This window comes from Salmo trutta, unplaced genomic scaffold, assembly GCF_901001165.1.
Source record: "Salmo trutta unplaced genomic scaffold, fSalTru1.1, whole genome shotgun sequence".
Classification (NCBI taxonomy): domain Eukaryota; kingdom Metazoa; phylum Chordata; class Actinopteri; order Salmoniformes; family Salmonidae; genus Salmo; species Salmo trutta.
In genome coordinates this window covers 14,259,666-14,272,098 of record NW_021822911.1, presented here as the reverse complement: position 1 = coordinate 14,272,098, position 12,433 = coordinate 14,259,666, and the positions used below count along the sequence as shown (strand labels likewise).

The 12,433-nt window shown below is 42.1% G+C and overlaps 1 protein-coding gene across 1 annotated transcript in view; it reads left to right on the top strand.

Moving 5' to 3' along the window:
- LOC115186498 (zinc finger protein 431-like) overlaps window positions 1-12,025 on the top strand; it is a gene marked incomplete at its 5' end in the record, with an annotated part of 134,846 nt that extends 122,821 nt beyond the window's left edge. Inside the window, 2 exons of the mRNA XM_029746120.1 lie at window positions 6,881-7,980; window positions 11,982-12,025. Of these exons, the coding sequence (XP_029601980.1) occupies window positions 6,881-7,980; window positions 11,982-12,025 (1,144 nt within the window). The remainder of the gene's footprint in view (window positions 1-6,880; window positions 7,981-11,981) is intronic.
- Between the last annotated feature and the right edge of the window lie 408 nt (window positions 12,026-12,433).

The window sequence follows — 12,433 nt, the reverse complement described above, 5'->3', positions numbered from 1 at the left end:
CTTGGAGAGTTCCTCTTTCTCCTCCCAGGCCTTGAGGAGGTTCACATGGTAGGTTTGCTTCTCCTTACCCTTGTCCGGGTGCAGCACCTCGTAGGTCACCGGACCCATCTTCCTCCCGATTAAGTACGGCCCTTGCCACTGCGCAAGGAGCTTGCTGGTAGACGAGGGAAGGAGGAGCAGGACTTTCTGTCCTGGCTTAAACTCTCTGTGGCGAGCGTGCTGGTCATAACCTCGCATCTGGAGAACGTACTGGACAATCCCCTGTCCTGAGGTAGCTACTGGGGAACCTTCCCAGCACTTCTTCAGCAGGTCTAGTGGTCCCTGCACTGGCCATCCATAGAGGAGTTCGAATGGCGAGAAACCTGTCGATGCCTGAGGCACCTCCCTGTAAGCAAAAAGCAGAAAGGGTAACCACTTATCCCAGTCTTTACCAGTGTCAGCCACAAACTTCCTCAGCATGTTCTTGAGCGTTTGATTGAATCTCTCTACGAGCCCATCCGTTTGGGGGTGGTAGGGAGTGGTCCTCAAGCCTTTAATGCCCAGCTGTCGGTGGAGTTGAACCATCAGTCGTGAAGTGAAGTTTGTGCCTTGGTCCGTCAGGATTTCATCAGGGATTCCTACACGAGAGAAGAGCTGAACAAGAGCACTGATTATTTTTGGAGTGGTTATGGAACGGAGTGGGAAGGCTTCTGGGAACCGGGTGGCATAGTCACAGATCACCAATATATACTGGTAACCTGCACTACTCTTCTCCAAGGGTCCAACAATGTCCATTGCAATTCTCTTGAATGGGGTAGAGATAACTGGCAGTGAACATAGAGGAGCCCGGTCAGACCTACGGACAGCACTGGTTTTCTGGCACGTGGGGCATGTTTTGCAGTATGTTTGTACATCAGTATACATGGAGGGCCAAAAGAAACGGGAGCCTAGCCTAAGATAGGTCTTATGTTGCCCTAGATGGCCTGCCCATGGAACTGTATGTGCAAGGTTGAGAACAAGTGGTCTACATGTAGATGGCACCACTAACTTCCTGCTATCTGCTTCTGACCCAAGGTAGAGTATGTGGTTGTCTACTGTGTATATTCCCCCACATGAAGATTGGCTGTCCCCAGCTAAGGCCTTATCAAATAAACCTTTCAAGGTTGCATCAGACTTCTGCAGTGTAGCAAAATTTTGTGGAACTTCCCATTGCACTTCTAACCCAGACACATCAGCAACAGGTACAGGGGTTCCCACATACTTCTCAAGACGCCGCTGGCGACGTGACTTTCTGGGCCCTTTGGTTCCCCCCTCACACAGACTATCACATAAGTCAGGCAGAGGTTGTAAACCAGCTTAGACCTGGGCACGAGTGACAACTGAACATGACACCTGAACATCAGACTGGCAAACTGACTGCTCATATAGCTGACCCCCCACACTTCCCAACAGATCAGAGAGAACAGGCACATCCCTCCCCAAAATCATCTCAAAAGGTAGCTTCTCCATTACCCCAACTTTGAGGAGGTATTTCTGACCCTGAATCTCCACTGTGAGTTCAGCTGTGGGCTGCTGTGACTGGTCACCATGGACACATTGGATCAGTGTCTGGTGACCGTAATCAATGTCATTAACAGGTACATTACATTTTCTGATCAACGACAGGGAACTGCCGGTGTCAATCATTGCAGTAAGACTTTTACCATTCACTTTTACAGGTACCAAGACTGACCCTTCCCCAGTCTGTCTATTCTGAACACCATCCCCCTCTCTGGGCACATAACAGTAACCTGAGAGCTTGGATTTACGTAGCGGACACATTGAAGCCTTGTGCCCCTGCTGTCGGCAGTAAAAACAGGTCAGACCCCTCCCATCAGAGCGAACTGCATGATCCCTTACCTCCCTCCTCCCAGACACATAACCCCCAGAGTTACCTCCACCATCTCGGGTATCTCTGATGTCCCTTGTGTCTCGGAGACTCCTTGGAGCGGGTGCTGCAGGTCGTGGTGGGCCCCCTTTACGTGCATTAAGGTACTGCAGCGCAAGCTTGGCCGCCATAAGCCCGTCCTTGGGCTCGTGCTCTCGGACCCAGGTTTGAATGTCGTGTGGTAGAACTTGTAGAAGTTGCTCGAGGATGATGACCTCACCGATCTCGTCCTGTGTCTTCTCCTCTGGTCGAACCCATCGTCGGTAGAGACCCTTGAGGCGGTGGTACGTCTCTGTCGGCGACTCACCTGATGGCGTCAATGCAGCTCTAAAGCGTTGACGGTAGGTCTCCGGGGAGATGTCAAACTTCACCAGCAGTGCTTCCTTCAAGCCCTTGTAGACGTTGGACAGCCCCTCATCCATTGCCGTGTAAGCCTCTAAGGCCTTGCCCGTGAGCAATGGGACAAGCCTGCAAGCCCACTCTGCCTCCGGCCACTGCCACGTCTTGGCCATTCGCTCAAACCTCAGCAAGTAGTTTTCAATGTCCTCCCCCTGCTGGTATGAGGGCATCTTTGGCTCCTTCCTCAGGAATGCTGGAAGATGAACGTTAACACTGCTGGACTGGTCTCCTGGTGCTGGGGCTGGCCTCATTACTGCTTGGGGATCCTGCTGTGGAGTTGAAGTCCCTGCTGCGTCAAGCCTTTGTCGTCCTGGTGTTGGCAGACCCAATCTTGGGCTCTCACTGACGAGTTCCGCTTGGTGAGGAGCTGTGAGGATAGATTGGCGTAGGCCCCGAAACTCCTGCTTGAGGTCTTCGTCCCTCTTCTCAAGGCAGGTGAAAAGTTGCTGGAAAAGGGCTACCATGGTTGGGTATGGTTCTGGTCCCCCAACTGCTCCTCCAGTCAGCTGGTCTCTTATGGCTGTATCTGCTGGTTCAACCAGTAGCTCAAACAGTTCTGGTTGTGTTTGGTTCCTTGGTCGGGCTCCTAGTTTCTCATAATTAACCTCTTCACCAGAAGATTCCATGGTATTCCACCCCGTTTCAACTTCAATTACCTTTTCTGACAGTTGATGCTGCTGCTGAGAACGCAATCCTGTACGCATTCCTTTACCTCTCTTGTTGGAATTCACTGATTTGCGGTGCGCCATCCCACTGCTGCCACCATATGTCACGTAGAGTAGGCCAGAAGGCTAAACTGGAAAACCTAACCTCCATAAAAAATAAAAAGATGGCGGAGCCGCAAAAGTTCTTCTGTGCAAAGGTGTTTATTTACATAGTGATTCCGGAACAAAAACAACAGTACTGCCATCAAACCTTATGGGTCAGCTAAAAACAATGCTGCCCCACCTACAGCTCAATCCAAAATGCCTCTCCAGGAACTGAAAGAGAGGCTCCTTTTGTAGGGGTAGCCCCTCCCCTCAGAACAATTAACACTAATTAATTAAGCAATTACCTATTCAACCTACAGTTTCCATTTATCTAAACATACCAAAATATATACATTGCAACACGTTTATGAAACATCACAATATAACATTTACAAAAGTACATCACTACTGACAGTGTCAACCAACATGCCCATTTACATTAATGAGCCATTCCGGACAGGCACTACAAAGTAAGCCCAATTCCCTTAGCTCGGGTCCTTATCCAGCATAGCCGGAAGCTACAGAGATGGAGAGAGAGAGGAACAGAACAAAGCGCTCATCCATAACATCTAAGTATAATAAATATTGCTTATATTAAATATGAACACTGGTCTGTTTATTTCTTTATACCATAACCGGTTACTGACGTAAGTGTGAAATGTATGTACTAAGATAGAGAAGTTAACTTGTGTGTCGACCCACATTGTTAACTTGTCTGATAATGGAGCAGGGAGGAGTAATGAATGTGTGTGCGTTAAAGTACCAAATGCTGCCCGCGGCCAGTGACGGACTTCTACGTCACAGGATTTAATAGTATGTTGTACCTAGTTTGTGTGGATTTAATAGTATGTTGTACCTAGTTTCCCTCCTTCAGGGAACATTAGTTGTAGTCATAACGTTAAGCTTGTCATATGATAAACTTAAATACTGGATCTTGCTGTCGGACAGTTTTTTTGTATTCAGATCTCTGAAATGCTCTCTAACTATGTAACATTTATTGTCTCCTTATGTTACGCTGGGAAAACAGTTTTCATGGGCACAGAAATCCTAAATCATTTCAGTTTACTAAATCCAATGGTTCTAACCGAGAGTCACCTTAACTTTATTGACACCCAAATGGATACTGTCATTAATGTGGTTCTTCAATAATTACACGTAATACTTAATACTAGAGGTCGACCGATTATGATTTTTCAACGCCGATACCGATTATTGGAGAGCCAAAAAAGCCGGTGCCAATTAATCGGCCGATTTAAAAATAAAAATTTAAAAAAAAAAATAATAATAATAATAATAAAATTAAACAAATTTAAAAAATAAATTAAAAAAAGTGTATTTATTTGTAATTATGACAATTACAACAATACTGAATGAACACTTATTTTAACTTAATATAATACATCAATAAAATCAATTTAGTCTCAAATAAATAAGGAAACATTTTCAATTCGATTTAAATAATGCAAAAACAAAGTGTTGGAGAAGAAAGTAAAAGTGCAATATGTGCCATGTAAAAATGCTAACGTTTAAGTTCCTTGCTTATAACATGAACAGAACATATGAAAGCTGGTGGTTCCTTTTAACATGAGTCTCCAATATTCCCAGGTAAGATGTTTTAGGTTGTAGTTATTATAGGAATTATAGGACTATTTCTCTCTATACGATTTGTATTTCATATACCTTTGACTATTGGATGTTCTTATAGGCACTTTAGCTGACAAGGTAAAAATCTGTCGTTCTGCCCCTGAACAAGGCAGTTAACCCACCGTTCCTAGGCCGTCATTGAAAATGAGAATGTGTTCTTAACTGACTTGCCTAGTTGAATAAAAGTCTAAAAAAAAAACGTCAAAAAATTTTTTTTTTTTTTAAATTGGCCTAATCGTCGTCCAAAAATACCGATTTCCGATTGTTATGAAAACTTGAAATCGGCCCTAATTAATCGGCCATTCCGATTAATCGGTCGACCTCTACTTAATACTGTAGCTGTTTAGTTAGTCACATGTTCAACTATCATCAGATGATCCAGGAAATATTTTCCGCATGCCTGTCAAATGTGCTTCTTCATTCATTACTCTGGTAAAGACAGTTATGCCGTGCTCCACGTTGGATCCAACATCCCTAACAAATTGATGTTTATAATGTGTTATTGTCTGCTTGATTTACTGTAGGGTCTCGTTAGTCTGCTTGGACACAGAGATACTTAGCTCATAATGTGTAGAGAAATGTTCCTTGATGGATAGGCTATTGTACAACACACAGAGCTATTTTCTTTATTCAGGACATTTAGAATGACAACACATTACAGAGTAGTCTAGTGGGATTATTCACAAAATTATCTGGTCATGAAATGTCATGACAAAGCCATTTTAGTTTCCATGTTTTACCTGAAATATTAAATTATATATAGTTCTAGGTCTATGTTGTTAGGTGAAGTTATGGGTTCTACAGTAGGTCTATGTTGTTGCTAGGTGAAGTTATGGGTCCTACAGTAGGTCTATGTTGTTGCTAGGTGAAGTTATGGGTCCTACAGTAGGTCTATGTTGTTGCTAGGTGAAGTTATGGGTCCTACAGTACTGCCCTACCAAGCAAAAAGGCAGTAACTGCTAATTTGTTAAAAAATGAGTTAGTCATTTTTGCTGCATTAATCATGTGGACAAGTATCCTGCCTCTATTGTATTGTACAACACACACGTGCTCCAGTATGTCTGTAGTTATTGTGGTTCTGTAACGCCCTGGCCATAGAGAGGGGTTTTTGTTCTTTATTTTGGTTAGGCCAGGGTGTTACATTGGGTGGGCGTTCTATGTTCCTTTTTCTATGTTTTGGTATTTCTTTGTTTTGGGCCGTGTGTGTGTGTGTGGCTCCCAATCAGGCACAGCTGAAGCTCGTTGCTGCTGATTGGGAGTCACACATAAGGAGCATGTTTTTCCTTTGGGTTTTGTGGGTAATTGTTTCTGTCAGTGTTTTGTACCAGACAGGACTGTTTGCTGTCGGTTTACTCTTTTCTTGTTTTGTATAGTGTTCACGTTGTTTATATTAAATTCTAATAATGAACACTAACTCCGCTGCACCTTGGTCCACTTCTTCAGACGACAGCTGTTACAGGTTCGGTGAAGTTATGGGTCCTACAGTAGGTCTATGTTATTTTTAGGTGAAGTTATGGGTCATATAGTAGGTCTATGTTATTGTTAGGTGAAGTTATGGGTCCTACAGTAGGTCTATGTTGTTGTTAGGTGAAGTTATGGGCCAATTTTGTTAAACACTTAATGTACAAACCCTCAGTTTCAGGCTGATGATAAAGCTAGCTAAATAGCATATTACTGGTTGAAGTATTTTTTAAGTATAAAGCAGTTGATTTGCAACAATAAAACAAACATTTTATTAACCTGGACATTCAAATGAGCCTTACAATTATAATCCAAAAGTAATGTGAAATGCACTCATAAGCAACCTGGAAATGGAGGCTATTTTTCCTGTCAGCCTATGAGAACTCCCCTGAGTTTTCTGTCTATGTTGACTGTCTTAATGGTCAAATAATTTAACACAAGTCAATTGTTGTACAAGTTCATGGGTATGAGCTGGGCATCACCTTTTACCTCAAATAAACAATGGATTTCTGCTGTTGTGGGCCTTTAACCGTCTGTCTGACTTTGTTGTTCACACAGGAGAGAGACGGGACAGTCGTGGATCCTCTGGGGAGCCTCAAGAACATCATGATGCTGACGAGGCAGAGAAGAGTCTCTCCAGATCAGAACACCTCAAGAAACACCAGCAGAGATCCACAGAGAAGAGAACTCACTGCTGCTCTGACTGTGGGAAAAGATTCACCTCATCAGGCATTAAAATTCATCAGAGAATCCACACAGGAGAGAAATCTTTTAGCTGTACTCAATGTGGGGTGAGTTTTACTCAGTCAACCAGCCTCTTATCACACCAGAGAATACACACAGGAGAGAAACGGTATAGCTGTGATCAATGTGGGAAGAGTTTTACTGACTCGAGCAGTCTGACTAAACACCAGAGAATACACACAGGAGAGAAACCTTATAGCTGTAGTCAATGTGAGAAAAGTTTTGGTCAATCTAGCCATCTGACAGTGCACCAGAAAAGACACACAGGAGAGAAACCTTATAGCTGTACTCAATGTGGGAAGAGTTTTACTAACTCTAGCAGTCTGACTCTACACCAGAGAATACACACAGGAGAAAAACCTTATAGCTGTGGTCAATGTGGGAAGAGTTTTGTTCAATCTGGCCAGCTGACTCGACACCAGAGAATACACACACGAGAGAAACCGTATAACTGTGATCAATGTGGGAAGAGTTTTACTAACTCTAGCAGTCTGACTAAACACCAGAGAATACACACAGGAGAAAAATCTTATAGCTGTGGTCAATGTGGGAAGAGTTATGTTAAATATACACATCTGACTCGACACCAGAGAACACACACAGGAGAGAAATCTTATAGCTGTTGTCAATGTGGAAAGAGTTTTGCTGAATCTGGCAATCTGACTCGACACCAGAGAATACACACAGGAGAGAAATCTTGTAGCTGTGATCAATGTGGAAAGAGTTTTGCTGCATCTGTCGATCTAACTAGACACCAGCGAGTTCACACAGGAGAGAAACCATTCCACTGTTCAGATTGTGGGAAAAGATTCTCAACTTCACAGAATTTGAAGATTCACCGGAGAACACACACAGGAGAGAAACCTTTTCGCTGTGGTCAGTGTGGGAAGAGTTTTGTAAAATCTAGAGATCTGAGAGTACACCAGAGAACACACACAGGAGAGAAACCCTATATCTGTGATCAATGTGGGAAGAGTTTTGTTCAATCTGGCCATCTGACATTACACCGGAGAACACACACAGGAGAGAAACCTTATAGCTGTGATCAATGTGGGAAGAGTTATGTTTCATCTAGCGGTCTGACAGTGCACCAGAGAACACACAGAGGAGAGAAACCTTATAGCTGTGACCAGAGATAATCTGATAAAAGATCGCTGATCAAATATTAGAAAATACATGAAGGAGTTATTTCATGATATCAATGAATTAATGTCACAATGTAGAATGTTTTAACATTGTAGGAGTATTTTAATGATGTCACAATGTACAATAAACGTTTGTCCCCTGTTCTATTGATTTCAACATGATATGGATATTAGCCTCATGGGGGAAAATCCAGGCTCTCAATTGAAAGAGTTACTATTTATGTGATTTAACAAAAAGTGACTAACAAAAAAATAGCTGTGTTACACTTACCACGTTGGTGACCCTCTTGAATCAAAATGCAACACTTCAAAATGTAGCTAGCTGTTTTCTACAAATTGTCTTCTAACCACTGATGTACACATTATTCCCAGATTCCATGTGGTTTTTGAGGTGTTTGTTTTAACAGGACGTGCAACCTCATCTCCCTCCTCTCTCCCTCCTCTCACACAAATGATTTTAGCATTATATCGATGAGTTATGACAAATAAGTGTTGTGTTCCTTTGTTCAGCGACCCCTAAATTTAAATGCATCACTCCAAAATGTAGCTGACTGTATTCTGCAGGTTGTCCTCTAACCAGTGAGGTAAAATATATCTCCCATTTCCATGTGTTTTTTTTGTTGTTGTGAAGTTTCAACAGCACGTACAACCTGATTTCCACCCTAATCGATATCAGTAGTTTATTGCTACTTGTAAAAACAACAGCGTTTTTGGTGCTTGTGTCCATGGTGAGGACAACTTGGTTTCTGATTGTCTCAAGGTGGGCAGTCAAAGAAAATTGTGTTTTGCATTTAGCCAGTGAGTTGCTATGGATCTTATTTTGACTGCATGTTTTTCCGATTTGGAGATGAGTTTTGTTTGGGCTCGTTCCAAGGGGACCAGAGTTCTAGAAGCTAGTGAGTTTTAGGACGACAGTCAGAAGGTCATTTTATAAATTTATATTTTTTTCTATTTTTTAATTGTTGTTAGCCAGTAGACACCATGTTTATATTGGTGAAGGTGAAGCATTGTAGTTGATTATAATGTGAAATGGAAGTTGTTTTCTGTTGGTGGTAAGCAAACTTGTCCAACAAAAATATAGGATATATTTGTTGTCTTAAGTGGGAAGGTGTTACAGGCTTTGGTGTTTCCATTTATGTTTTAAGGTTGGACTTTAGCGCATCTAGCTCGTTAGCCCGTCTAGCTCGTTAGCCCGTCTAGCTCGTTAGCCCGTCTAGCTCGTTAGCCCGTCTAGCTCCGTTAGGACGCACTGATTGGTGTCACCTCGTTAGTCAGTATGTGTTACACCTGTGCTGGCTTGTCCATCTCGTTAGTGGGAAGGTGTTTCACCTGAGCTGGTCCAGGTTCTATTTAAGAGTGTCTGGCCCAGTGCTCCAGTTGTCTTGATACATGTGGAGAGTCAACACCTTTAGTTGCTCCACCTTTTTGGTTTGCTTCCTGTCTTTAAGTTTGGTGTGGGTTTTTCTTTTGTTTTCCTCTTCTTGGGCAGATTTAGTGGGTCTCATGGTGGGTGTCTTTTAGGTCCCAGTTGTTGTTAGATTCCACTGGCTTTCAGTGGACACTGAGAGCAAAACTGCAAGATTATGTTATAATACTTTTATTGCATCAAATGGTTGTTTTATGCAACAGAATAGAGGGTTCTTAGAACTATTGTGTCTTTGTGTTCTACTGAGGAAGGGCCTCTGGGAGAAAACACTGACAGGAGATTTACAATGTATTTTGGGTGATAAAACCTAAAGAGACCGCATTCCAGGGCATGAGTTAATGTTTTTGTTCTATATGGCACCAGGGAGAGATGACCCCAGGGCCAGACCCTGGTCTCTACACAGAGTACTGTTTTTACAGCAGATACTGTCTGCTGAGAATAATAAGTATCTTTCATACAAATCTTAACCTTGTGACCCGTTCTATACATCTGTTGTTGGTCATGTAGGTTGAAAGGGGTGTATCTTGGCTGTAAAAGACCTTTGTACTTTTGTCCACTCAATTGATTCACTTTATATGTGTACGTTGTATTGACCTGCTCCCTTATAAGTGAATAAAGATTTAGTTTAAGAATAACTCTGACTTGTGTGATGATAAGTTTGTCTCCTCAATTGATATTAAAACCTGTTGGGGATAGGGGGCAGTATTTGCACGGCCGGATAAAAAACGTACCCGATATAATCTGGTTAATACTCCTGCACAGTAGCTAGAATATGCATATAATTAGTAGATTTGGATAGAAAACACTCAAAAGTTTCTAAAACTGTTTGAATGGTGTGGAACAGGAAGTGGAAATCTGATGTGTGGAATCACTTTCAAGCCTTTGCCATTGAAACACACAGGGACTTATTAATCATTTTGCACTTCCTAAGGCTTCCACTAGATGTCAACAGTCTTTACAAAGTGGTTTGAGTCTTCTATGGTAGAAACTGACCCAAAGAGAGGCTTGGGAAGTTGGTCCATTACTACTATGACGCGGGCGCCCATGGGAACCCTTTTGTTCCGAAACGTTTAGTAAGACAATGCAATCGTCCGCCTTGAATATTATTGAAGCTCTGGTTGAAAAAGGCCCTAAAGATTTATGTTATACAACGTTTGACATGTTTGAACGAACGTAAATATATATTTTTTGCACATTCATGACGACAAGTCCCGCGCGCTTCAGTACATTATGAGTAGCCTTCGGAATGCGCTAACAAGAAGGAACTATTGGGATATAAATGATTAACTTTTTCGAACAAAACTACATTTGTTGTGGACCTGGGATTCCTGGAAGTGCCTTCTGATGAAGATAATCAAAGGTAAGGGAATATTTACAATAGTATATTTGATTTTAGATGGCTCCAAGATGGCGCTAACATGTATCGCCTAGCCTATTTTTCTGAGCATACCACGTCGTTTATTGCAGTGTGATTTCCCAGTAAAATTATTTTTAAATCTGGCAATGCGGTTGCATTCACGAGATGTTAATCTATAATTCTTTGAATGACAATATTACATTTTAACAATGTTTTCAAATAGTAATTTTGTAAATTGTAGCTCTCATTCACCGGAAGCATTTGAGGGAAAATATTTTCTGAACGTCACGCACCGATGTAAAATGCTGTTTTTATATATAAATATGAACTTTATCGAACAAAAAATGCATGTATTGTGTAACATGATGTTCTAGGAGTGTCATCTGATGAAGATTGTCAAAGGTTAGTGCTGCATTTAGCTGTGTTTTGGGTATTTGTGATGCATGCTAGTTGCTTTGAAAATGGCAGTGTGATTTTTTTTGGCAGGGTACTCTCCTAACATAATCTAATGTTTTGCTTTTGCTGTAAAGCCTTTCTGAAATGTGGTTCGATTCAGGAGAGGTGTATCTATAAAATGGTGTAAAATAGTCATATGTTTGAGAAATTGAAGTTATAGCATATATTTGTATTTCGCGCAATGCGATTCCACTGGCTGTTGACTAGGGTGGGACGCAAGCGTTAAAGAAATGAACCACCACATTTGGCGATGGGGATGTGAATCTTCACTTGGTGACTGACGACCTGGGTAAATTACCTGGCTCCTGATGACCTGGGTAAATGGTGCACGAGGGATCCCTCAAACTTGGGATCTCAGGGAGACAGCACGTCGGAAACGGAGCAAATGGACCCACCTTTGATCTGAGAGGCAGCGAGCTGAGTGGATACCACATCTCAAACCTAGTTTAAAAAAAAGAAGGAGGTGAGCGAAACACGCAAAGTGGAGTTTTTAGAAAAGCCTCGTAGGCTCTGAGTGTGTATTCCTGTGTGGAGGTGTAAACAGGGCCCAGTCAGTAGAATCTGGGTGTCTATTCCTGTGTGGAGGTGTAAACAGGGCCCAGTCAGAATCTGGGTGTCTATTCCTGTGTGGAGGTGTAAACAGGGCCCAGTCAGTAGAATCTGGGTGTCTATTCCTGTGTGGAGGTGTAAACAGGGCCCAGACAGGAGGCTCTGAGGCTGAGTCAGCTATCTTTGTGAACTGGATGAAAACTAGAATCTGTGTTTACTAGTTAAGACCATTTATGATATAGTATAAGATAATTACAGGTGCACCGTACTGTTTTAAACCTGTAATTATTTTAAACCTGTACCCCATTTTAGAAGTATTGAAAGATGTACATGTATGAGTTGCATTATCCTAGGAACTAACTATGAGATAGAAATGTGAAAATATTCCTGCAGGTTAAAATATTGTTGAAAAACAACTAATTGATTAGGTATGTTTGGGAATAGCATTGTGTGACTGATATGAGAGTTGTGTGACTGATATGAGAGTTGTGTGACTGTTGTGGTGGCTAATTTCCGCATTACCAAATGAGGAGTTACAAACACACCAGTCCGAGTTAAACTACATCTTTAATACTTAAGATACTTTTGCAAAAGTTC